Genomic DNA, 27621 nt, shown 5'->3' on the forward strand with positions numbered 1-27621 from the left:
AGGACTCGGTACGGTACGGGTACGGGTGGTTCTCCACTGGCACATCCGACCCGCGAGAGCTCGGTACGGTACGGGTACGGGTGGTTCTCCACTGGCACATCCGACCCGCGAGAGCTCGGTACGGTACGGGTACGGGTGGTTCTCCACTGGCACATCCGACCCGCGAGAGCTCGGTACGGTACGGGTACGGGTGGTTCTCCACTGGCACATCCGACCCGCGAGAGCTCGGTACGGTACGGGTACGGGTGGTTCTCCACTGGCACATCCGACCCGCGAGAGCTCGGTACGATACGGGTACGGGTGGTTCTCCACTGGCACATCCGACCCGCGAGAGCTCGGTACGGTACGGGTAAGGTTGGTTCTCCACTGGCACATCCGACCCGCGAGAGCTCGGTACGGTACGGGTGGTTCTCCACTGGCACATCCGACCCGCGAGAGCTCGGTACGGTACGGGTATGGGTGGTTCTCCACTGGCACATCCGACCCGCGAGAGCTCGGTACGGTACGGGTACTGGTGGTTCTCCACTGGCACATCCGACCCGCGAGTGCTCGGTATGGTACGGGTAAGGTTGGTTCTCCACTGGCTATTTGTCGAGCCAAGCGAGAACCAAACCGTGAAACGCCAGCCTCACAAGACATCTGAATCCGTCTGCGAGCCGAGCCGAGCCGAGCCAGGGGCAGGGTTAAGGATTTTCATCATTACGTTGCATCAGTCAGTACACTCCAGAAAGAAAAACAACAAACATGGTGGGCAGCGAGTGTGATCAGAGAAAAGTACAGCCATGGGACGCTGAGGAAGTGCAGGCTCTAGTTTATCTGTGGGCAGATAGAAGTGTTCAGGAAGATCTGGAGTCGTGCATCAAAAGAGAGAAAATTTATGCCTGAATTACTGATGATTTGAAGCAAATAAATATAAACCGCGGGTACAGTACACTTAACTTGCACACTCAAAAACACACAATGCTACCAAATTTCTCATCCTTGACCTTTATTATATTAATATAAAGAAAAAAAGTGCAGAAAATAAAACAATTTTAAACTTATTTATCATTTTTTTAAGCACCCGAAAAAAAACCAACTAAAAAGAAAACTATCCTAAAAACTGGATATTTTTGGCAAATCATTTTTTTAAAACCTTTTTCCCCCTTCAACAGAACTAACTGAACTATAGTAAGTCGATATAATCAGTAAAATGTGTGGATTATAAAGACATTCCTAAATATATTTACAAAATACAGCTGCAGCATTGGTCTATTAATTTTTGACCACAATTTGTTTGCGTATCCTTTGGCAAACGGAGTTCATTAATAACAATTAATAACAACTGTCTTTCATTGCGTGTGATGTCAGTAGCACGGCTCGGCTCTGCTGTGGAAAAACAACCCAGACTCCCCTTAACCACACTGTGAGGGCTCGGTACAGACCCGGCGTGGCTCAGTTATAGTGTGGAAAAGGGGTATTAGTTAGACCCTCTCTGCCGATTTGCACAGGTTTACTTGCAGAAACACTAGAGATTTACGCTATAGATGTCATCTTTTTGAGTGACCATTTATTTTTCAGACTGTGTTAGAAACGTCACAACAGTATCTATAGTAGGATCAGGAAATGAATTCAAAGAAATAGCAGTACATGATCATTGTATAGAACATAATTAAAGGTTAGAATCCAGCATTTCTGACATACTGGAAAATTCAATTGGAAAATATTAATTTGCTTGTCCTATCCCTTGACGATGGAGTAAGCACTGAAATATTGGTATTCTCCTTGGTATGTGTTATTGCAACACTTAAAATCCTATTACCATATTATTTAAACTATTCTGAAGATCAAAAAGTGATTTGATTTTAGGTGACTACTTTTAATGAATGAATGAAGTTCCATCTCAAGGGTCCCTCTGAAAAATGTATGATGAATCTGGAAACTGTAATAATATATAATACTTTGTATTATTATTTTAGTCAATTAATAGAATATACAGTACTGTGCAAAAGTTTTAGGCAGGTGTGAAAAAATGCTGTAAAGTAAGAATGCTTTCAAAAATAGACATGTTAATAGATTATATTTATCAATTAACTAAATGCAAAGTGAGTGAACAGAAGAAAAATCTAAATCAAATCCATATTTGGTGTAACCACCCTTTGCCTTCAAAACAGCATCAATTCTTCTAGGTACACTTGCACACAGTTTTTGAAGGAACTCGGCAGGTAGGTTGGCCCAAACATATTGGAGAACTAACCACAGTTCTTCTGTGGACTTAGGCAGCCTCAGTTGCTTCTCTCTCTTCATATAATCCCAGACAGACTCGATGATGTTGAGATCAGGGCTCTGTGGGGGCCATACCATCACTTCCAGGACTCCTTGTTCTTCTTTAGGGTGAAGATAGTTCTTAATGACTTTCGCTAAATTTGGGGCCAATCAGATGCCTCCCTGATGGTTTTGCATGATGGATAAGTATCTGCCTGTACTTCTCAGCATTGAGGAGACCATTAATTCTGACCAAATCCCCAACTCCATTTGCAGAAATGCAGCCCCAAACTTGCAAGGAACCTCCACCATGCTTCACTGTTGCCTGTAGACACTCATTCGTGTACCGCTCTCCAGCCCTTCGGCGAACAAACTGCCTTCTGCTACAGCCAAATATTTCAACTTTTGACTCATCAGTCCAGAGCACCTGCTGCCATTTTTCTGCACCCCAGTTCCTGTGTTTTCGTGCATAGTTGAGTCGCTTGGCCTTGTTTCCACGTCGGAGGTATGGCTTTTTGGCCGCAAGTCTTCTATGAAGGCCACTTCTGACCAGACTTCTCCGGACAGTAGATGGGTGTACCAGGGTCCCACTGTTTTCTGCCAATTCTGAGCTGATGGCACTGCTGGACATCTTCCGATTGCGAAGGGAAGTAAGCATGATGTGTCTTTCATCTGCTGCAGTAAGTTTCCTTGGCCGACCACTGCGTCTACGGTCCTCAACGTTGCCCTTTTCTTTGTGCTTCTTCAAAAGAGCTTGGACAGCACATCTGGAAACCCCTGTCTGCCTTGAAATTTCTGCCTGGGAGAGACCTTGCTGATGCAGTATAACTACCTTGTGTCTTGTTGCTGTGCTCAGTCTTGCCCTGGTGTATGACTTTTGACAGCAACCTCACCTTGTTAGCTGAGTTTGGCTGTTCCTCACCCAGTTTTATTCCTCCTACACAGCTATTTCTGTTTCAGTTAATGATTGTGTTTCAACCTACATATTGAATTGATGATCATTAGCACCTGTATGGTATAATTGTTTAATCATACACCTGACTATATGTCTACAAAATCCCTGACTTTGTGCAAGTGTACCTAGAAGAACTGATGCTGTTTTGAAGGCAAAGGGTGGTCTCACCAAATATGGATTTGATTTAGATTTTTCTTCTGTTCACTCACTTTGCATTTAGTTAATTGATAAATATAATCTATTAACATGTCTATTTTTGAAAGCATTCTTACTTTACAGCATTTTTTCACACCTGCCTAAAACTTTTGCACAGTACTGTACCTTTACACTCCATAATCTAATTTCTAAGGGTTCAAGAAAAGGCAAAAAAGGTATCTAAACTGTTTTACACACTTTGGTCTTTAAAAAAAAAAAAAAAAAAAGGGGGGGGGGGATTCTGAAACCAGCAATATCTTTAAATAAAAATAAATATTTATAAAACAGCAACAAAACAGAAAAAAAATTTTGTTTTTATACTGTACAGCCATTTCTTTTCAGCAGTAAATGTTTATTGCACCCAAAATGTCACCACCTAATTCAAATAATAATAATAATAATAAATAAAACTAAAGGTTACTTTTAATGAATAGGAAAAATTAGGAAATCTGGGTAAAATGATTTGCTATTTTATTATTTGTGTGTGAAATTATAAATATAACCAGCAACACTAAATAAAGACAGATTGTTTGAAAACGGCGGTGTAATTTACAATATATGGGGTAATCCGTTAATCGGATCAATGGAATGCTTCTGGTGAAATGTGAAAGTGGTATCTGCTAAAACACAGATAAATATGATTGCAGCATATATTGTTTCTTATTTGAAATCTTACAGTAGTCTCTCATTGACTAGCAAACAGACTCTGTATATTAATAATTGTTACAGGTAGAATGTTACACTAGTATTTGTGTCTTGCGTTGCGTAGTATGCTACGGTAGACAAACCTCTGCTCACTACACTGTCCTAACTGGACCCGCTGACCAAAGCACAATAACCACTGTTATTGTTTTCAATCTTTATTTTTACTAATTTTAAAATACACAGACTTCATCAAGGGGTCGAAACTCCCCTTGCCTTTTTACCTTAGGTGTTACTGTTTATACTTCATTTGGATTCTTACTGGACAGACACATTTCTTTAAAAAAACAAAAATGGTATCTTATTACCTCCGGAGTCTCTGTTGGATTTTGACATTAAATAGAAGGACAAGTAATTCACAAATCAACGTCAACAAGTATTACCACTACGGCAAAGATGTCTAGTGTTTTCAGTACAGACGTATAAACTCAGGAACAAGCTACAGGTTATGCCCTTCCGACAGCCTAACACATGCTTATCGGAGTAGCATTCAAGTCTAGTGCTTCAGCGAGTTTCTGTATCCTGGTAGTTCCAGCAGTGGAGGTTGTGTTCAGCTGCTCCACAGCATATTAAAGGATCTCCAGATCTACATGTCGGACATCTGGATTATGTTGCTGAAACAGAACAGAACACAATAACCTCTATGAGATTTGGCAATAGAGCATACATTGTGAAGTGCACAGAGCTAGCCTAAATGGTTAAGGACATTTTACTAAAGTGTCCATATCCTTCAATAATTAAATAATTGGAGGTAAAATGTAAGAAACTAAAAATCAAGACGACAAACTAATGCCATCAGAAGCTAAAAGGTTTGCTTACTGGACACAAATAAAATCAACTTTCTTTTACTGAAAATCTAAGGTAAAACTACAAGAAACACTACTAAAATCAATTTAAAAAACAGATTCTGCTTGATAAAAATCATAACCAACTTTGTTATTAAATCTCTTTTTTGTGGAAACCCATTAATCGTTATTTGCCTGTGTTTACATTCCTATCTTTAAAATGAATTACCCATGCAGCCAGCACACAGCAACTAGTCAGACCTGCTCTGCCTCTGTTTTCTTTGGACAAACCAGCCTTTATGTCTAGCCTTCTGAATGTAAATATACGTGACACGGCTTCTAATGTCTGTTATTTTTGGAGAACGAGGAGCTACAGTTAATACAAATGTTAGAAGATAAATTCTCCGAGCCCACCTTGAGTTCCCTCTCAAGCCTGTCTACTTCAGCACCCAGGGTGTCGATAATATTCTCTCCATGCTTCAGCATGAAGTTTTCCAACTCCTCAAGGGTTTTAACCTGCTGAATTTCCTTGGGGAAAAAAATAAATCAAGAGGAGCAACGTTACTTAATACTGACAACAACCCTTTTTTAGTTTTTTATTAAAATCTCTGCAGTTGTTGCTTTTTCAAGCTGCCTTTTTCATTCTCTTGTACTGAAAAAAAAAACAATTCAGTCTGATCAGAACACTTTGAGCTACGACATTGGTCCACAATTTGCACTCATCTACAAATCAACTCAAAGGAATTCACAGCTATATGTTGCCACAATTGCCGCACCCTGTGCTGTTTCATGAAATCATACAGCACTCAGAGATGCTTCAGTGCATAAAAAGTGATAGATTATTACATTTGGGGATGCACAGATAAAATCAAAATACCAAAAACAAATACCAGTTATCAGAGATGTGTTCTTATTCCTTAGGTACATAGCAGAGACTAGAACAGGAATGCGAAAGGAATAACCCAGACAGTAGACAAACATATAATGAAATGAGAAAATGTGCAAGGATGAGATAAAAGAAGAACAGATCAGAGTAAAAACAAAAGACTTTATCAGGAATGCAGCAAGGAAATAACTGGTGGCCATAAAGAATGACAGAAGTGCTGAATGAAGATGCATGTAGGCAGTACCTGAAGTTAGGGTTGGAACAATAATCGATAATATCGATAATCACAATGATAAACATAATTATCATCCGTGACCCAATGAAGTAAGAAGCGGCTCTGCATTGAGAAGTGGCACTGAACTGTCTGCGTGACGCGTGTAACATGATCTGTGTGAGCACTGCGTACATTGGGAAGTATTGATTTTAAACAATATGCTGAGGCTTTTAACTTTACATCAGGGTTTCATGACTGGTTTTCTACGATAAAAACACAAATATTGTTGTTTGTAAAATTGAAAAATGCCAACTCACTGTAAAATTACTGTAGAAAATTGGAACTTTTGACTATACATTTTGACACAGGATTTTTTTTTTTTTTTTACGTAATTGGAAAAAGAATGACAAACCAAAAACAAAAAACACAAACATATGGCAAACGTTTAATATAGCCTAAACAAACTTTGTTGCTTCTTTATTTTAAACTATAGTAAAGCCATGAGTACTATACTGCAGCCTATGCACCTCCCATTGTGTTGCTATTGTAAAAAAGGGTAGTTGCATAAATAGAAGAGAGTTAACTTTTAATTTGATTAGACCGTCTCCATACAAGCAGTGAGGTGCAAACCTCATTATGTTCCTATACAACTACAGTGCCTATAGTAAGTATTCACCCCACTTGGACGTTTTAACAGTTTCTTGTGTTACAACCTGAAATCTTGATGCATTTAAATGGGCTTTTTTTTCCTTTGATTTACACAACCTACTCAACACTTTGAAGAGGCAAGAGAATTTTTATTGTGAAACAACAGTTAATGAAAAATAAAAAAACTGAAATGTCTTGGTTAGATAAGTATTCACCCCCCTGAGTCAATACTTGGTAGAACCACCTTTGTTACAAGTGTTATTGCATCCAGGAGATAGCAGACAGACAGGTAGAGATATGGGAGGGGATGGTGGAGTCAGAGGTGGGGAAGGAGAGGAAAATCTGAGCATCATCAGCATACAAATGGTATGAGAAACCATAGGATGCGATGAGGGGGCCCAGGGAGCGGGTGTAGAGAGAGAACAGGAGAGGACCCAAGACTGACCCTTGGGGGACTCCTGTTGAGAGGGTGAGGTGTGGAGGTTGCTCCACGTCAGGTTACCTGGTAAGTGCGGTTGGAGAGGTAGGAGGAGAACCAGGCCAGAGCAGTGCCAGAGATTCCCAGGTCAGTGAGAGAGGATAGTAGAATAGAGTACAGTGTCAAAGGCAGCAGAGAGGTCGAGGAGAATTAGGAAAGAGGAGAGGCAGCTTGGGCAGAGTTTTGTGAGTTAGTGACAGACACGAGGGCGGTTTCAGTGAAGTGAGCAGAGCGGAAGCCAGATTGGAGAGGGTCGAACAGAGAGTGGTTGGACAGGATAGTAGAGAGCTTGCGGTGTACAGCCCGCTCGAGAGTTTTGGAGAGGAAGGGTAGGAGGAAGACAGGACAGTAGCTCCATCCACTTTGCCCTCTACCCTGACAAGCTTCCCAGTCCCTGCCGATGAAAAGCATTCCCATAGCATGATGCTGCCACCACCATTCTGCACAGTAGGGATGGTGTTACCTGGGTGATATTTTATGTTGGGTTTGCGCCAGACATAACGCTTTGCATTTAGACCAAATAGTTCAATTTTTGTTTCATCGGACCACAGAATCTTTTCCCACATCTTTTCAGAGTCTCCCACATGCCTTTGTGCAAATTCCAAGCAGGATTTTACATGGGCCTTTTTCAGAAATGGCTTCCTTCTTGCCACTCTTCCATACGGGCCAGATTTGTGGAGTACCTGAGCTATTGTTGACACATGGACAGTTTCTTCCATCTCAGCAATGGAACTCTGTAGGTCTTTCAAAGTTGTCATTGGCCTCTTCCTGGCTTCTCTGACCAATGCCCTTGTTACCCGGCTACTCAGTTTTGGAGGACAGTCTGCTCTAAGCAGATTCTGGGTGGTTCTGTATACCTTCCACTTCTTAATGATCGACTTGACTGTGCTCCAAGGAATATTCAATGCCTTTGAAATCTTTTTATACCCCTCCCCTGATCTGTGCCTTTCCACAACTTTATCCCAGAGTTGTTTTGAAAGCTCCTTGGTCTTCATAGTAGTATCTTTGCTTTGAATGCACTACCCAACTATGGGACCTTACAGAGACAGGTGTATTTAATCTGAAATCAAATGAACCACTTTTATTGCACACAGTTGAACTCCATTTAACTTACTGTGTGAATTCTGAAGGCAATTGGTTGCACGTGAGCTTATTTATGAGTGTCAAAGCAAAGGGGGTGAATACTTATCTAATGAAGACTTTTCAGGTTTTTATTTTTAATTTATTTGTTTTTTCACCCCCCCCCCCCCCCCCCATCCCCCCATTTTTTCTCACATTGAAAGTGTTTAGTAGGTTGTGTAAATCAAAGGAAAATAAATCCCATTTAACCCTTTGCGGTCCTAAGTCAGACCTGGTCCGACATTGCAATTTTCCCTTTCCGGTCCAATCTCGGACCCTGTCCGACATCATCAAAAAAGACAGGTCTCTAGTCGTTTCTTCTCCGAAAAAAGCCGAGAAAACCATTCAATGGCCAAGTGAGACCGATAGGAGCCGAGACAAGCCGAAAAAAAAAAAGAGGGACGTATCTCATGAATACAGATAGCCCCGGCACCACATCGATAACACGGACATAAACAAACAAACAAGATAGCTGCTTCTGCATCCAGCGTTCAAAGAATATCACAGACACTTGCAGAGCTTTTTTTTTAGATGTTACAGTAATAAAATAATGACTTGGATCGCATTATTGAGGAGTTTGGTGATAAAATGAGTGATCAGGAGATGATTTATTGGTATGCACGACTATGAAGAGGTATGTGAAAAATACAGCGAACAAGGGGTGGGGCGGGGCTGGAGATGCAGTACCGAGTGTCCTGTTGATATGCAGTGCCATTTAAACCTGTTTAACTGTGAAAAATACTTTTAAAAACAGCTCTTCTAAAATAAACTGCACGTGTGAAAATAAATTGGACCTGACGTGCCTGAGACCCGCTGAATAAATGGACCGCTAAGGGTTAAATGCATCAAGATTTCAGGCTGTAACACAATAAACTGTGAAAATGTCCAAGGGGGGTGAATACTTACTATAGGCACTGATATATAGAGAGTGTCACACACTTTTTTAAAAAACAGTGTGATTCTCTTAATGGCAGATTCGCCACACAAGTAAAGAAATGCTTCCAGGTAACATCAGCAATTTAGTTTTGTTATATTAATACATTTGGTGTCACTTTTTTATGAAAGTAAATGTTCTCGAATTAACAAATGTTTAAATAAGAAAAAATATCTATTTTATTATATTATTTTAAAGGAAATCTATTATTTTAAAAGGAAAACTACATAATGTAAGTCGCCCTGGATAAGGGCATCTGCTAAGAAATAAATAATAATAATAATTTATTAATATACAAATTACAATAGGTGTATTTTTATATTCACATTTGTTCTGGGCACCTACCAGAAATTTAGAAACTCTGCGCATGCACTGTCTAGTTTTTCTCTTCTAAACTCAGTGACTTAGACTGGTGGTTGTTATGCTGCCGATAAACCATGATTATCGTGATAATTTACAGATGATAATCAATAGCTGAAAATGTAATGATCGTCCAACCCTACCTGAAGTGCAACAATAAAAAGTACTGACTGAGTAAGCAATGGGCAAAGCTAATAGGCTGTCTTATGGAGCTGGAGCTGCAAATGTGGCTTTGGATAAGGAATCTTTTGAATGCAGGCACCATGAAAACATGAAACTGCATTTCACATTCACCTTCAAACTCCTGTTTCTGTTTTTGTATAAACTAAACAAACAAGTATGAGACTATATTTAACTCCACATGCAAACAATGCATACATACATGTAATATCTGTTCAATGTCTTGCTTCTCTAGGTAGGACCTGGTTACGACTTGCCCATCGAAGTCTACTTCTGCCTTGAAGCGCACTTTGCTCAACCCGATGTCTGTAGCCTTCACATCATGAATAGCCCTGGAACAAACAAAAGCATAGAGAAACAGTTAAGATGAACAAGCAACCGTGCAGAAGCACTATTCAAATGTACAATGACGAAATTGACCAGTTAAATAACTAGGCCCCCTAGCTTTCTTTTTTCTGAGGAACCAGTCATAATAGAGATGCATTCTGAACTTACCCTATTGCTTTTCTACACGTTTGATGTACCACTACAGTGATGCACTCATGTATTTACACTTAACTTAACATAAATGGTAAGAAAAAAATACAATATAGTTTATTGGGCAATGGAATAAAACTGAGCTACAGAACAGGACCGGATATGGCACCAGCAGCAGCAGCAGCAGCTTTTACTTCTTTAGCCTCACTTTTGAAATGCAAAGCTGAAGTGTAAAATGTTGCTACTGATAATCAGAGGTGTGAAAACGGACTTTAAAACCTTGCTTAGCACTCATTGAAGGCTGACTATTTTCACTTTGACTCAAGGGAAAACAAGTTCACAATCTATTTTAAGGTACAGTAATAGGAGAGTAATAGTCCCATGTTGGAAAAGAAAAAAAGTGCTTTAAATGTTAACCTATAGGTGGGGTTCAGGGGGCGGAGCTAGGCACCAACAACCTATCATCTGCTGTCATCAATTAAATCTACCTTATTTAAACATTAGTCACCTCTACCTAGCTGTCTTGTGTTTTTTCGTTTCCTCCTCCTCTAGCATCTCAACCGCCTTTGCATCGGTCTCCTCTGGGGGGTTAGTGATTCCACTTTCTCCAACCCTTTGTTAAGCTCTGCTTCATTTACCTCATAGAGGAGGGTTCTCCATGAGTCAGAGGGGACCCCCGGCCAAACCCTTCCATCTGCATGTATGTTTCTTTTGGGATTCTTCTTTCAGGTCTGATGCCTCTATGTGAGGGTCCCCAAGCGGTGGCATCCCTCGTGTTTGTCGGGTCTCCTTAGTGACGGAACCCCCCTTCTATTATGTTGGGCTTCGAAGAGGCGGAACACCACGCATTATATGTTTAACAAATACTAACTTTATGTTTTCTTTCAGGTTCGCGAGCCTCTTCGTATGTCGGGTAAGCTCAGAGACGGTGCCCCTCTTGGTATGTCGGGTCACCTCAAAGACGGTGGCCCCCCTCCTGTTTGTCGGGTCTCCTCAGCGACGGAACCCCCCTACTGTATATGTTGGGTCAGGAAGAGCCGGAACCTCTTTTGTGTTATCAATACTAATTCATGTTTTTCTTTCCAGTTCGCAAGCCTCTTCATATGTCGGGTAACCTCAGAGACGGTGCCCCTCTCGTATGTCGGGTCACCTCAAAGACGGTGGCCCCCCTCCTGTTTATCGTGTCTATCGATCAAGTAAATGTTGGGCCTTGAAGAGGCGGAGCCCCTCTCTCCATGTGTATATGTTTACTAACTCTGTAAATAAACACTGTCAGGTGGCATAGCTCCGCCCCATGAAGCCAATGTATAGCATTGTAGCAGGATGCAAGGGCAACCTGAAAATAGTGAACAAAAAATGATCAACAGCTTACCAATAAGGCACTTGTTTCAATATATTGTTTTTGACCCTAAATAAGGTAATATTTATAAAAACTGACCACTGTTTAACATTCTAGAGATGATGAAAACAAGGTTGTAGTTGGTTGTTAATTTCTAGTCATTGGAATCGTTTGAGCAGCTGTCCTACCACAGAGTAAGTAGAGTAATCCCTACATGGCGTGCTTACCTTACAGCAGGGTCGCTCTCCAGGAACTCAGTGAGTTTCTGTACCTGCTCTGGCTGGATAGATCTTCCCAGCAGTGCCTCAGTATTGGTGTATATTAGGAACATAGACACTGCTCCTAAAAGTGTTCCCACACCCAGAGATCCCAGGCTATCATAACAGGGGTTCCCTTTGGAATACAAAAAGATAAGTTACTTAATACGTGGGTGCAATGTAACTTAAATAGGTACCCTAAACGTCATTTCTCCCACCAGCTGTGTCTTTAGAAGCAGTATGCAGGAGGTTCAGCTAAACACTGACATCTGGTGGTATACTTGTAAACACAAATGGAAATTGCAGGTTAGCCAGTCCTGCTGCTAAACTGACATTTTGTCAAATAGCATGACAGTTACTGTAGCATGAGACAAATAAGGGAACAGGGCATTCCTTAGCAGTTACATTTACAGTACTTAACATCTGAATATAATGTACATAAAAAAAATTTAAAAAAAAGTCAGACACCCTCTGCACTGTCCAACCAAAGCATCACTGTCATTATTCATCCCCGACATGACCATTACATGAATCCATACCAGTCTTCATACACCCGCCCCTCAATCTACTGCGCCTCAATCTACTGCAATTCACTTTTACTGTGGTCCTGAATTTGGTTCCCCTTCAACAGACTTCCAAACTTAACCACCATAAAATAACTGTTAGTGTCACTACTATAGACTTATTTATGTATGCAATTCATTTATATAGCGCTTGTCATACAAAATTAAATCGCAAAGGACTGTATAGTACATTGCAAAAAGCATTTACATTTACACAACACAATACCTTTGTCCCCAGGCATGTCACACGCCAAACAAACATAGTCCCCAGGCATGTCACACACACACTTGCTACATATTAAATAGCATATTTAAAAAACAGTATATACAAAATAAAAAAACAGAAATGTTACATTAAAACCCACTACGATAAGAAAGCCATTTTATAAAAGTGTTTTCTGTCTTGACTTAAACTGTTACACTCCCAGCTTCCCTGATGAGAGAAGGGAGTGCATTCCATTATTTAGGGGCTCTGCATGAAAAAGCCCGTGTTAGTTTTGCTGACCCTTGGAATAACCAGTTGCCCCGCCTCCCGTGATCTAAGAGTGCGATTTGGACGATAGGGGGTCAGTAACTCCTATAAATAACTAGGTGCTAATCCATTTAGGGCTTTATAGGCCAACAGCAAAATCTTAACCTATTCTATACAGCACAGGGAGCCAGTGTAAGGAGGCCAACACAGTGCTAATATGTTCACTTTTTTGTAGCAGCGGTTTTCTGAACGAGCTGCAAGACGACGCCACACCTCTTGGGATACCAGAGAGAAGTGCATTACAGTAATCAATTCTAGATGAAACAAAGGCATGCATTAGTCTCTTGGCATCAGATACATAATTGGTCAAAGTTTGGCTATATTTCTCGAATGCTGAAAAGATACTTTCGTAACTTCTCTAATATAAAAGTCTCAAAATTATAGATCAGGATCAAAGTTGACCCCCAAAGTTTTCTTTTCTAGTTTAAAATTTAATGAGAGTACTATGGTCGAGCTGCACTGCCTGTTGCTGTATAGCACTGTAGATAATTTGAATTATCGTTTGGCCTGCTATAAATTGTTAAATTACTTTAAATGACACGTAGAGTATAACAAACTAAAATCCACCCTACAGAACTTCTTACCCGACTATATATAGTGAGTATATAGTGGATTTATATGAGGATGTACATGCGGACAGGTGAGGCCACATCCAGTCTGTTCATCTCACTTCAATTCTAAACTGTACTGGTAGTCTTAAAAAACATTTAACAAGAGTGAACTTTACGGCATCAATCAATGGCAAAGCTAAAAAAATGTAAAGTTTTATGTATGTCAGGTTTATGGTAATACAACTCAGGTTGCCATAACTAAGACTGCTGGAAGGACCACATCAAGGGTTTAACAAAGAACACAATACTTTTTTGAACATCTATATAAAATGAAGACACGTACATTATTTGAGAGGCCTATTTGTCTCACGCAGTGGGTAACTTAGCATTCAGCCACATGAGAATTAAATCGTGTCTGTTGTAACCTATAAGAATGATGATCAACACTTCAAAAACAGGGCCCATTGGGTCATTTAGCCTGCAGCGTTTCTATAGCCCTGAAAAGCTGTAGTTATATTTTTTCAGTTCATAGTTGGACTGCATTCCATGATTCCCATGGCCAGGACAGTATGTAACTTACCTGTTAGAGAAGTCAGCCCCATACAGCTAGCTGCTAATATCACTCCTAGCACAGCTGCAGTGTCCTCCAGCAACACTACATTTGTACTAGGGTCATGACTCTGCATAACTGGGAAGAGACAAAAAAGTTACCACATGTACTTAACTGTACCTTCCACATTGCAATCTCCATTAGGGATATGCATTTTTACTAACATTTAAATGCTGTGCAGTGTCAGCGTTTAAACCATATCTACATACAAACACACTATATTACATTATGCTGTATACTGACAGTCCTGGTTACTATTTTCTAAGCAAAGAAACCCTAATTGGCAAATAATGTTTTAACATCTCAATGACCTACAGTGCCTTGCGAAAGTATTCGGCCCCCTTGAACTTTGCGACCTTTTGCCACATTTCAGGCTTCAAACATAAAGATATGAAACTGTAATTTTTTGTGAAGAATCAACAACAAGTGGGACACAATCATGAAGTGGAACGAAATTTATTGGATATTTCAAACTTTAACAAATAAAAAACTGAAAAATTGGGCGTGCAAAATTATTCAGCCCCTTTACTTTCAGTGCAGCAAACTCTCTCCAGAAGTTCAGTGAGGATCTCTGAATGATCCAATGTTGACCTAAATGACTAATGATGATAAATAGAATCCACCTGTGTGTAATCAAGTCTCCGTATAAATGCACCTGCACTGTGATAGTCTCAGAGGTCCGTTTAAAGCGCAGAGAGCATCATGAAGAACAAGGAACACACCAGGCAGGTCCGAGATACTGTTGTGGAGAAGTTTAAAGCCGGATTTGGATACAAAAAGATTTCCCAAGCTTTAAACATCCCAAGGAGCACTGTGCAAGCGATAATATTGAAATGGAAGGAGTATCAGACCACTGCAAATCTACCAAGACCTGGTCGTCCCTCTAAACTTTCAGCTCATACAAGGAGAAGACTGATCAGAGATGCAGCCAAGAGGCCCATGATCACTCTGGATGAACTGCAGAGATCTACAGCTGAGGTGGGAGACTCTGTCCATAGGACAACAATCAGTCGTATACTGCACAAATCTGGCCTTTATGGAAGAGTGGCAAGAAGAAAGCCATTTCTTAAAGATATCCATAAAAAGTGTTGTTTACAGTTTGCCACAAGCCACCTGGGAGACACACCAAACATGTGGAAGAAGGTGCTCTGGTCAGATGAAACCAAAATCGAACTTTTTGGCAACAATGCAAAACGTTATGTTTGGCGTAAAAGCAACACAGCTCATCACCCTGAACACACCATCCCCACTGTCAAACATGGTGGTGGCAGCATCATGGTTTGGGCCTGCTTTTCTTCAGCAGGGACAGGGAAGATGGTTAAAATTGATTGGAAATGGATGGAGCCAAATACAGGACCATTCTGGAAGAAAACCTGATGGAGTCTGCAAAAGACCCGAGACTGGGACAGAGATTTGTCTTCCAACAAGACAATGATCCAAAACATAAAGCAAAATCTACAATGGAATGGTTCACAAATAAACATATCCAGGTGTTAGAATGGCCAAGTCAAAGTCCAGACCTGAATCCAATCGAGAATCTGTGGAAAGAACTGAAAACTGCTGTTCACAAATGCTCTCCATCCAACCTCACTGAGCTCGAGCTGTTTTGCAAGGAGGAATGGGCAAAAAATTCAGTCTCTCGATGTGCAAAACTGATAGAGACATACCCCAAGCGACTTACAGCTGTAATCGCAGCAAAAGGTGGCGCTACAAAGTATTAACTTAAGGGGGCTGAATAATTTTGCACGCCCAATTTTTCACTTTTTTATTTGTTAAAAAAAGTTTGAAATATCCAATAAATTTCGTTCCACTTCATGATTGTGTCCCACTTGTTGATTCTTCACAAAAAATTACAGTTTCATATCTTTATGTTTGAAGCCTGAAATGTGGCAAAAGGTCGCAAAGTTCAAGGGGTCCGAATACTTTCGCAAGGCACTGTAACTACAAAGTAAAAGAAAAACACACCACACACCCCAAAGTATATATTGAAATCTTTACATTTCAGTGTCCTCTTCAATCAAACAATGGCTGCGATTACAGTTGTCAGTGGAGATAGAACTATATACACATTCAACACTAATTCCGGATAGTATAATGTTTTTAGAATAGTTTGTTTCTTAAAGGTTAATTTAAAAAATAATATAATTTATAAGTAACTTCAGTACTTTCACTTCTGGAAAAGGGAATTACCAGGGATAAAATAGCACACAATGTTGCAATTGGAAAGAGCACTGTGACTGAAATTAAATGTCTGCCTCAGAGATTAAAAAGTTTGCGGCATTTGATAGTAGGGGTGGGATTTTCAGCATTACAATTTCCGATACTCGAATCCAACGCCTCTCCTCTACATACTAGCGTACATAAACTTCCCAAACATTGCCACGTGTCCTATTTTCAAATGCCAACACACAATCAAGTAATATATTAAGTAATGAATATAATGTTTGTCTTCTTGTGCAGTTCATTGTATATGGTCAAGTATTACACAAGCTTTAAATATAATATAATATCCGCCTTACTCTGGCTCCACCGCAGTCGGATACGCGACGGACTGACAAATTATTACATTTAATACATTAAAAAAATATGCGTTTGGTGCAAGTGTCTCGTGACCAATTAACGTCTAGCATATTATTAAACGTTTGACCACTTCTTCAGAGTTTATACATTTAAACGTTTAAAATTCCCATCCCTACTCTCCATTACATTACTTTCTGTCCTAACTCACTTTTCAACACCAGTACAAGACCGATACTGTTGTAATATACTTATCCACATGTAAGCTGTTTTTTATCGATACACTTATATCAAAGATATTCTGTATTACACCAAGATACTAAACTCTCTATGAGACTCTATGGGGCTTCGTCACGCTGCGCTCAAAGGGTTGTGGGATAAAGAGTGCTCAGAAGATTTTCTATTGACTGTCAATGAAGCCGTGTCGGTTTGAGCTTATTTTATCTCTGTTTAAAAATATTAAAAAATTGTGAAGTCTATTTTTCTCTTGCCCAGGGTGTCTTGACAAAAAACACAACTCGTGGTAACGAAAAATGTACTTTTCTGAACACAATACCAGAGACGGCACATGCACAGAAAACACAGACGAGCTTGTCACACAGTACTAGAGTAGACGGGTGCATTTATAAAACTTTATTGGTATTAGCGGTCATGTTTTTACTACTGTAACTTATCTGTAAATATAGAAAACCAATACATTAATTAAACAAGCATGACTGAAGTAAAGGCGGAGTTGAGAATCTTGGTAATGCATTGTGTTTGTCGTACCGAATCATATCACAACTGTGCCAGTACGAAACCTGCTCTTGTCTGGGTTTTGTATCGATACAGTTATACCGGTACCACAACGAAAACAACTCCAGTGTGAACAGATGTTGCAATACTGTTCCACAACGATACCGGTACAAACATGCCAGTGTGAACAGGGATCATCAAAATCAAATCTGCAAAGTTTGAGCATTACCTGTGCCCTGCTGTGAACCAATTAAAATAAATTCAACTTTTACAGATGTATAATGTATCTTGAGCCATTCTGACCATTTTAGTTCTTCAATTTTTGAAAAACACACACACACCATATTCATAAAACGAGACTCCTCTGATTCCAGCACTTTTCTTGATTTCATTGATCGCCACTAAAAGTGTTGCTTGAAAGAAAAGAAAAACAACAATTAAAAATAATAGCAATAATTTGGTTTTAGAGTTCATTAAAACACTTTTTGAAGTGCCTATCAAAAGTCACCAGAAAGAAAATTTCACATGGGATTAATAAGGTAATACAGTACATCTTTACATACCTCCTTCCGAGAGTAGTGACCCAGCTAGAATGCAATAAGCCTGAAGAGAAAGAAATGTCATAAATAAGTTTGTCAAAAAAAAAAAATAGACACTGCTGAAACAGATCTGTGGGTCCCTGTCACAAAGACGGCCGGAGTAGGTGGCGTCCGACCAGATGCAGGAAATAAACAGACAGAGATTTGGGGTTTGGTGAAGCTGAGCAAATGCTTTCGCTCAGCATTTAATAACAGAACAGAAAATAAAAGATTTGAAACAAAACACAGCACACGGCACATGAGGCCAAAATAAATAGACGAACAAAACGGACTAGACAGACAAACAAACACGGTGAGCAGATAACAATATTTACGTTCTTTTATATTTACTTTACTCCTTCTCTCTCTCCCGTTCTCCACTCACCGAACACCCAACCCCGACAATGAAATGTGCATCTATATATACTGTTGTGCTGGGATTCAATTACTAAATTAATTATTCACTTGAAATCCAGCACGTGAATTAATTACGTGCAACCCCGTGCTCACATATTACATTTAACCAGCACGTGAAGTGATTTGTGCCCTCCTCGTGCCTAAATATAAATCTACATTTTTAAATACACGTGAAACACAGACCCGTTTATATCCCGTGTACCAATGACTATACACCAACATTAACACACGCACGCAACATACAACACATAATATGCACACAGGGGCGGGGCACATTGCCACAGTCCCTTATCTGTACCCCCACTTTCAAGCAGAATTAATTTCATTCATCCCGGGATCCACAAATTATCATAACTACTTTCAGCTCTCTACAAAAATGAGCTGGGGCATAATCTACAAGCCCTCTACAAATTACTCCCATGAACATGCTAGGTACACCGACACCAAGAAGCAAAGCTGCTGCCAGGCATTCAAAGTGGAAACAAAAAAGCATGGACAGAGGGGCATAAATACAGTGTCATGAATAAATTATTCTTACCCAAAGTAGAGATTCGATAGGCTGAGGGTTCATTAGGCCTATAATCCCATGGTACCATGAAAGGCCGGCTCCCATCATGAAGATGCCAACACCACTTATGAGGGATGCAATGTAGCGCATGTTTGAAAAACCATACCTAAAAACACACAGAGAATACTAGCGATGCATTTTGTAGACAGGCCTAAGACAATACAGAAACATACTTGATTTCAGACATCATATTGCAATGGTGAACCGGGATCAAATAATAATAACTGGGCATTTCAAATTGGGGAGAAAACGGGGGTAAAAAATTGGCGACAACTAAATTTATATTAAAAAAAAAAAAAAAGTAACAGATATTATAGGCCACCATGCTTTCTTTTCATGAATAACTAAAAGGACTCATGCAATGGTATGTTTAGAAACCAATAACAATTGTATGGTTAACTTTGCTTGACAATTCTTGCCTGCTCGTGGAATAAGAATTTGTAACCAGAAAAAAAGAACATCTTACGGATGGCCAGGGTCCGGATTCCTGACAGACTGACTGATACCCAATGCAAGCAATGCCTGTGTTGAGAAAAACCCAAAGCAGGAATATTATTTCAGGTGAGGGAATCGTTCAGCGAGGTTTTTTTTATTATTTTTGTCTGTGTTTTGATATCCTAGTTTTAAAAGCAGCATCACTTTGTAAGGTGCCTATTCAGCTCAGACATGAGTGTTGTGATCAGTGGTTGTCAAATTACACAGGAAACTGGCTACACTCATCTAGGTCTTAACACCAGTTCTCTTACAGTTTCGAGTTACTTGCTAATGGTTTTCCTTTTTCACAACTAAATGGTACAAACTGCTCTTGATAAATCTGAGACTTCAAAGAAAACTGCATTAGGTGTACATTAAAATGTTATGATTCTGTATATTAACATGTTTCGATTCAGATTGCTGCTGACGACTTCTTCATACACAATTAATATTTTTTCAATGCGTTAAACACCCAGTATGCAGCTTATCTGGAGGGCTGGCAATAACTAACAATTACTTACTTGATTACAGGTATCTGCTAGTGAGTGAATGGCTTCAGAGAACATGCTGGCTGATCCAGTGTAAACCCAAGCAAGCAACTTAAAGAAAAAGTTCAGTCCATTGCTGTAAACAAAAAACAGAATTCCCAAATTAAAGATAAAACACAGAACAGAAAAAATGGGGTTCTCTTTTAGAGACACACACCTTACAAAGCAGTCCAAATGTGTCGTAGAATTTTATCTGGGGAGAAACTGATTCTCAATTGTGAATGTGTTTAATTTGGAGTTCCATCTTGTGACAGGATTGGCAGAGGTTGAGACTCAGAGACAGTATGAAGTTCAAAATAAAGCTTTTTAATAAACAAAAATAATCAAATAAATAGGCACAAGGGCCAAACAAAAAGGTTTCCAACACAAAATAAACACAAAACAAAACTTACAAATAAAGTTTCCAGGCTGGGCATTGCCTTCACTGGTCAAAAAAACACCGCACACACAAAAACCACTTCTCCTCTTCTAGAACTCTCTCCTCCAAATGGGAGGCTGAGGCCTCCTTTTATGCCAGGTGGCTGGATGATAATTGAATCATTAATTGACTGATTGCTCCCACCTGAAGCAATCAATCTGGGCAGGGAGGAGAATTTAACTCCTTCCCTGCCAGTATTTCTAAGGCAATCTACTTGCTTTTTATAAAGTAAATACACATCAGGTACTTCCCATTTTAAGATAACATTCTTTTCAGGAAAAAACAGATTTACCTATGTAAATGTTGTTGTATCTTTCTTCAGTTTTTAGCTTTATCTTTTTTGTACAGGATTTATTTAAAATGCCAAGCATTTCTATCTCATAGATATGTTAGATGTAAAATAATCAGAGGCATACCATTTTACATGCTTTCCTAATCAATTTCCATTGACAGCAAAGGCAGCTAGTAGTTAGCAATGGGCTTCGCCATAGCAAGCAATCCATTTGGCATGTGACTACCAAATCAATGTAAACTTAATAAAAGTTAATCTTATTTATCAAGGGACATTGTGGATGGAAGTCATGCAAAGTTCTTTGACCATCTGAACTTGAGTCTTCAGAGTTCGAGGGGCATGGATATTGAAACATGAAAAAGTCATCTTAAGTGAAAGGGTGAAAATACTGACCCATACACCCGAGAAAGGAAGGCTCAAAGCAGTGGCTTGTGGGAAGCATTGCAACAGAATAAAGAAATATTTCCAGAACTCTGGCACAAACACTTACTTGTTTTTAGTTTGAGAGCTGTAGTCCGTCACACTGTAAAAAGTGATGACATCACCACACCATAGCATAGCAGCTTTTGCTACACAACTAAAATACCCCCCCCCCCCCCCCTCCAATGCAAACTACAGGTTGTAAGGTTGTGTTTGTTTCATTAACCGGTTCTGTTTAAATCAGTACCTGTACTGAATATAACTTACATGCATATAGCCACCATCACAACCTTTCCTGGTCCTTGTAAAAAGGTTAATCTCTTGCCAAAACGAGGCTGTGGGGATTAAGAAAACCAAATACACATTATAAAATCTTTCTTCACAAAGTAAAATAAAGTATTTTATTTTCATGGTAGCAAAGACACAGAACCTTACCTTAGTGTCGCCTAAAAAATCATTGTACTCCTTTAGCAGCTTCCGATTTTGAAACAAATCTTTGGTGAAAAAAAAAAAAAACTCTTTAGAACAGCAGGCTATTCAATTAAACATAAATCCCAATGAGAGGATACAAGTACATTCATGATTCTGATGACTTTGTTCTACAACCACACCAAAATCCTGTATTCTTTACTCACCATCACAACAGAGAATCTGCACAGAACAACTGCACATTACACAGACACCTGAAACAATTTAAATGCAAACCTTCTCCAATGATTCAACTTTTATTCTGAAGTACCATTACAGTCTAGGATTTTGAAACAAACCAACCATATCGCCTCTAGACACATACAATTCCAAAGACAGGTTTGTTATTACACTGAATTTCAGATCTCTTTAATGGACCTACTTTCTTTATACTCTCTTTCCACTTCTTTCCTCAGCTTGTGTTCTCTGCCAAGCGCCTCATGGCTTCCCCACACCTCCAGCGCTCTAAAGCGATACACAGAAATCATAAATCTGCATGCTTTAACAGCTCTTCCTATTTCTATAGCTAGAATGAAAGCATTCAAATGCTTACTTACCGTATTACTTTGAATTAACGCTGCAGCATTTATTTTAAATTGCTAAAAACAGCTGCTGCGCTTATTCAAGGGCGGTGGTTATTAGAAGTATTATGGTTTTCAAAAGGTTGCTGTATTTGAGGGAGGTGTATACTGAAGTTTATTTCTGCAGATACAACTTGATCAGGATGGCAAAGAAGCCCTACAACTTTAAACTGAAAGCTGTTGAGCTCGCAGATCAGATCAGTGTTTCACAAGGTGAGGTCACATACCAGTGTAGCGTGGAGAGGGAAATAACAAATAACGAGAAAGAAATGTCAATTCAGCACTGAGCAGGTAGGTTTATTTTCCCTTTCTTGTCTTACAGCAGTTTCTATGAGTCGCAGGGCTGAACTATTTTATATATATTAAGATGAGTTGATCCAGTGGCTGTCCCCTAAACACTAGCCTGCTTGACACTCCAAAACACCCCACCCCACTCTCCAAACTTCCTGTCTGGATCAGGATTCGGCAGCATCTCTTATTAGCCAAAATACCGTGCATACAACCAAAACAAAAATGCATTTAAGAAACTTGAGACGACATTCCTGCATTACAACTAAAATGTATTACTTTTCTTGCCAATTCCTAAATCTATATATTTATTTTAGTGCTGCTGTATTAGTACATATTGCTGTGTACCTATGCTATTCTTTTTTTTGTTGGGTTCCATAAACACTACAGTAAAATACCGGTATGCTCCAGTGTGTAACTGTATTCTTTCAAATACTTTTAATTCAAGTTTATTCAATTAATTTTGTTTCTATTTGTAATGTTTTGCCATACTAAGTTTTGTATGTGTTTCTTTATTAAGTGCTGCATTTATTTGAGCTGGGGTAGTGAAAAAAATGTACAAGTTTCATTATTGAGAGCGGCGTTTACTTGGAATGCAGCGTCTACTACATATCTGATATCTGAGTGCGCCGCTTATTCAAGGGCAGCGATAATCCAAAGTAATACAGTATTTAGAACAACCACAATACATATGGCTATCTTAAACACAGCAGAGTAAATATTCACATAGAGAAACACACTTTTTTTTTATTCTACACAGAACAAACATGCTTCAGTCCACCAAAGAATCTACAGCATACTAGTATGTGGGGAAGCTATAACAAAGGCCAACACAATTCTTGGATATATAGTGAAAAGTGTTGAATTTAAACCAAGGGAAGTAATTTTAAAACTTTACAATGCATAAGTAAGACCTCATCTAGAGTATTGTGTTCAGTTCTGGTCACCTCACTAGAAAAAGGATATTGCTGCTGTAGAAAGAGTGCAAAGAAGAGCAACCAGAATTATTCCAGGTTTAAAAGACATGTCATATGCAGACAGGCTAAAAGAATTGAATCTACTCTTGAACAAAGACGACTATGCGGCGATCTGATTCAAGCATTCAAAATTCTAAATGGTATTGACAATGTCGACCCAAGGGACTTTTTCAACCTGAAAAAAGAAACAAGGACCAGGGGTCACAAATGGAGATTAGATAAAGGGGCATTTAGAACAGAAAATAGGAGGCACTTTTTCACACAAAGAATTGTAGGAGTCTGGAACAAACTTCCTAGTAATGTTATTGAAGCTGTCACCCTGGTATCCTTCAAGAAGCTGCTTGATGAGATTCTGGGATCAATAAGCTACTAACAACCAAACGAGCAAGATGGGCCGAATGGCCTCCACTCGTTTGTAAAACCATTAACAAAAATGACTAACCTTCAAAAATGTGGTTAGAGTTCTGATGCTAATTAAACGATGACATGGTAAGGTCAGAAGTGGGCCAGATAACGAGGATGCGTTATACTATCAGAAAACAAATTCACTTACTTGGCTTCCACGTCAGAGCGCAGAAACACTGTAAAAGCCTCTGTGTCGTCATGCGGACTCCTTCTACGGATCTTCCGGAGCTGTTCTATGGCACTTCAATATAACGAATACAAGATATGTCAGTAACACATACTGCACATGTCCCTGTTACCTACAAACACAGCACACAGATCAGCAACTCTTACCAACTGTCCTCAACTCTAAATGTGTTGATTTTAATCCTAGTCCTTTGTATCGAAGGCACTTCACTGATGAAGGCATTAGCCAATATGTTTGTCTAGTTGTCTTACATTCCTTTTACATAAGAATCTATGTTTTTGTTATGGGTGTTCTTTTTCCAGAAAATGAAAACGTGCCTGTAACCTGAACATAGTAAATCTGAAGAGTTGAATTAAGGGAACTGTAAATCTGCGATTAAAAGGGAAGTCTCATTTAAGACAAGATTTCAAAGGAAGTGTGCTCGTGTTATAATAAAGTTAATAATTCATCCCTGTAATACATAATAAACTAACAGGAATGGTTTGAGGGCTTATGAAAGGAATGTGTTGTCCAAAACACCTACACAAACACTGAATATTTCCATAAAAAACAATGTCAAGCTTTAGCTATTCCTGCTCCGTCACATCTCACCATCAACAGCAGGTTACCTGGGTTTTAGACAGAATTCATTCATGGCTCTAACTGCTGTGATGAAGTTATTCTGTGTGTATATGGAGCCATAGTCCCTCTTCTTCAACACAGCCCTCACTAAAACAAACAGAAGAGAGTTAGCACACAAAATGGAAAGAGCTGCAAATGGAACCCCTGCACCCAAACACTTCACTGAATCACAGGTGGCGAGTCAAAAGAAACAAGAACAAAAACAGAACATACAAATATACGTTTGGAAGTTGAAAGTAAAATAGAACGTATGAATAGCTATAAGTCGTCACACAGCGGTAGAAGATAGGAGTGCCTTTTTAAGGTGCTGTATAACCCTTACCTTTCACGTGGATTGTCTCAGAAGCAGACTGGCCAGTAGCTGAGGGACCATGTGCTGAATATATTCAAAAACAAAAAGTGAACATGTGAATGTATTACACTGTTTTAAAAACAATATGCAGCTATAAGCATTTCACTTGTCATTGCATGCCATTTGTATCCCAAAAAACTTGCCAAAGCTGTGGTTTCATCACATGACTGCAAGAAATAGCTTGTTCTGTGATTATGAAGACACTTTATGTGTCTGGTGTCTACTATAAAGCAGACCAGTCAGGGGCTCAATTCATCTGTGGCATTTAGACCTCACCAGTAGTAGTCTCAGGTTTAGGCTGGGAGGCAGATGCCTTATGTGGTGATGCTGAGGTGCTTGTTTTGTCTGGCCCATCCTTCTCTCCACTGGTAGAAGAGTAAAAATGGATTTGGGTTGCTGCTGCTGTACCAGGCATATGGCTGGCTGGCAAACTATACCAGAGGTTTCTGGCTGTCCCACTGCTTTGCCATCCTAGAAGAATAATCAGAAATGAGCTTCTAAGCAGACCTACAGTTAATCCCACAGCTATGGCCGAATGTTTTGCATCACTCTATAGAATTAACTAATTTTGCTTCATAAAAGAGAAAGCAACCTGCTGAACAATGTTACGTCAACATATTGAATTACATACCGCTTTGTAGTTTTCCATATACTTAAAAAACTGACAAATTAAAAAATATGTGACATTTTGAAATCAAACATGAAATATTGCACTACTATAGTGGCTTCCGGTAGACTTTTGCGATATCATTTTGTAGTTTCTTTGATAACATTATATTAAATAAAAGACCTAAATTATAATTATGTATATGTATATATATGTATGTATATGTAATATATATATATATATATATATATATATATATGTAATATATATATATATGTAATATATATATATGTAATATATATATATATATATATATATATATATATATATATATATATATATATATATATATATATATATATATATATATATATATATAGACACACACACACACACACACACACACATATACATATACAGAATACTTAAACAAAAGTAAAACAGAACAGCATTTCAAAACAAGCTGAATGTGTCAACTTAATGAGGTTTTCCTGGTGTGTATTTTACTTATAAGTAGACCATTTAAATGGATGCCGAGACTGGCTCTACAAAAATATCTGGGACCGGCTTTTTTAGGAATTTCAAACTGCGAACAACTTGACTTACCATGGCAAGGCTGGCAGACTCGAGTTGCATGATGCTGCAAATATAACCTACAGAGTGCATGCCATGGTCTCTGGGCCAGACCCTGAAACATCCTGGCTAATCTTCAGAGGACACTGGTAGATCCTGCTGGAAACAAAATGCAAGACTGGGTTGATGTTTTCCACACGGTTCACACCTCCTGCGTCATTCACTTACCACCAGAAACCAATCTGCTCCCCGAGTTGTCATAGATTTTATATTAAGGTCACAACAGGTGCTCTAGGCTGATGAGAGAAAGAGACAGGACAATAGGATCTCTGTACAGTTGCTGCTTGCACCTCACAAACCCAGAATTCATCTCCAGCATCTTAATGTGTGGTAGGAAACAAATGGGGAAAAGTTATCCATGATTAAATTGAACATAACAGCAGCAGTGTGGAGTAGTGGTTAGGGCTCTGGACTCTTGACCGGGGAGTTGTTGGTTCAATCCCAGGTGGGGGACACTGCTGCTGTACCCTTGAGCAAGGTACTTTACCTAGATTGCTCCAGTAAAAACCCAAGTGTATAAATGGGTAACTGTATGTAAAAAATAATGTGATATCTTGTGACAATGGTAAGTCGCCCTGGATAAGGGCGTCTGCTAAGAAATAAATAATAATAAATAATTTCGGTCCCACATGTCAGCACAAGATTATCACTGTTAATGTTGTATGTCCTGTTCTATTACCAGGTTATTACTGCCTGCGCTGGGCATATGTTTTACACAAAGACCATGTTCATTTGGATAGGTTCATTTGCTTCGATCTTAACACACAAAAGTCGCTTTCATTAATTTACTGAAGGTACCTGAAGTTCAGTTGCCAAATGTACCGTAATATATAAATTCGACCATCAATCACATCACAGGAAAACACTGCGTGGGCTAATGCAAATGACGATGCAACTGGCTACAGTAAGTGCTAGTAAGACAGGTGGATAAAATCAATTATTTATGAATTCAAAACACATGTCCTGTATCTGTAAATAATGTAATTTCGTGTGCTTGATGTGTTGCAAACTCCCATGCAACACGGCTATGGATGTGGATGAGACAACACTCTAAGAATAAAATTGCACTAGACTAAATTTACAGCCACCAAAACAAAAAAAACATCTTCTCAACCACAGCCATTCGAGTCCCATTTTTCCTTACCTGTCTGTAACTGCCGATGTTCATAACACAATGCATCTTTACCACCAACAAACTGAACTGCATTTCCATCATCATTACGCAGACCGCTGGATTTAAAACCTCGCGAGATTACCGACATTGCATGCGCTTGAAATTACAGGGTTCTAACTAACAAATTAGTAAAACTGTAGACATTGTTGTGGTCAGGTTCTGTCTAAAGTATGTGTGTTATACCACATGTTCAATTGGAGCTACTTTAATCATGCGGTAAAATGTATTTTGTAAAAAGTTCTAACTACATATCCCCAAAAGAGTTTGAATTATTTATATGGGTTTATCAGCGCCAGCATCTCCACCAATCAGAAAGCCCCTTACTATCTGAC

The 27621-nt window shown here is 39.2% G+C and overlaps 1 protein-coding gene across 4 annotated transcripts; it reads right to left on the minus strand.

Annotated features, from left to right (window-relative positions):
* Positions 1 to 3848: 3848 nt before the first annotated feature.
* On the minus strand, positions 3849 to 27530 carry LOC117408704 (proton-coupled zinc antiporter SLC30A9, mitochondrial-like). 4 transcript variants are annotated; one of them, XM_059006446.1, is made up of 20 exons: positions 27260 to 27527; positions 26089 to 26211; positions 25152 to 25346; positions 24846 to 24899; positions 24511 to 24610; positions 23864 to 23956; positions 21847 to 21929; positions 21432 to 21490; positions 21264 to 21331; positions 21067 to 21099; positions 19840 to 19942; positions 19311 to 19366; positions 18815 to 18950; positions 17845 to 17884; positions 17623 to 17694; positions 14000 to 14107; positions 11744 to 11909; positions 9903 to 10032; positions 5296 to 5409; positions 3849 to 4710 (listed from the first exon to the last, which is right to left on the minus strand). In XM_059006446.1, exons 2-20 carry the CDS (start codon positions 26177 to 26179, stop codon positions 4666 to 4668), a joined length of 1746 nt encoding a protein of 581 aa, XP_058862429.1. In that variant the 5' UTR covers positions 26180 to 26211; positions 27260 to 27527; the 3' UTR covers positions 3849 to 4665. The 4 variants fall into 4 exon arrangements, 3 of the variants coding, with proteins under 3 accessions (XP_058862429.1, XP_058862427.1, XP_033869837.3); XM_059006444.1 differs by having other exon boundaries at positions 26089 to 26214; XM_034013946.3 differs by lacking the exon at positions 21067 to 21099 and having other exon boundaries at positions 26089 to 26214; positions 27260 to 27526.
* Positions 27531 to 27621: the final 91 nt, after the last annotated feature.

Source organism: Acipenser ruthenus, chromosome 2, assembly GCF_902713425.1.
Source record: "Acipenser ruthenus chromosome 2, fAciRut3.2 maternal haplotype, whole genome shotgun sequence".
NCBI classification, from domain to species: Eukaryota; Metazoa; Chordata; class Actinopteri; order Acipenseriformes; family Acipenseridae; genus Acipenser; species Acipenser ruthenus.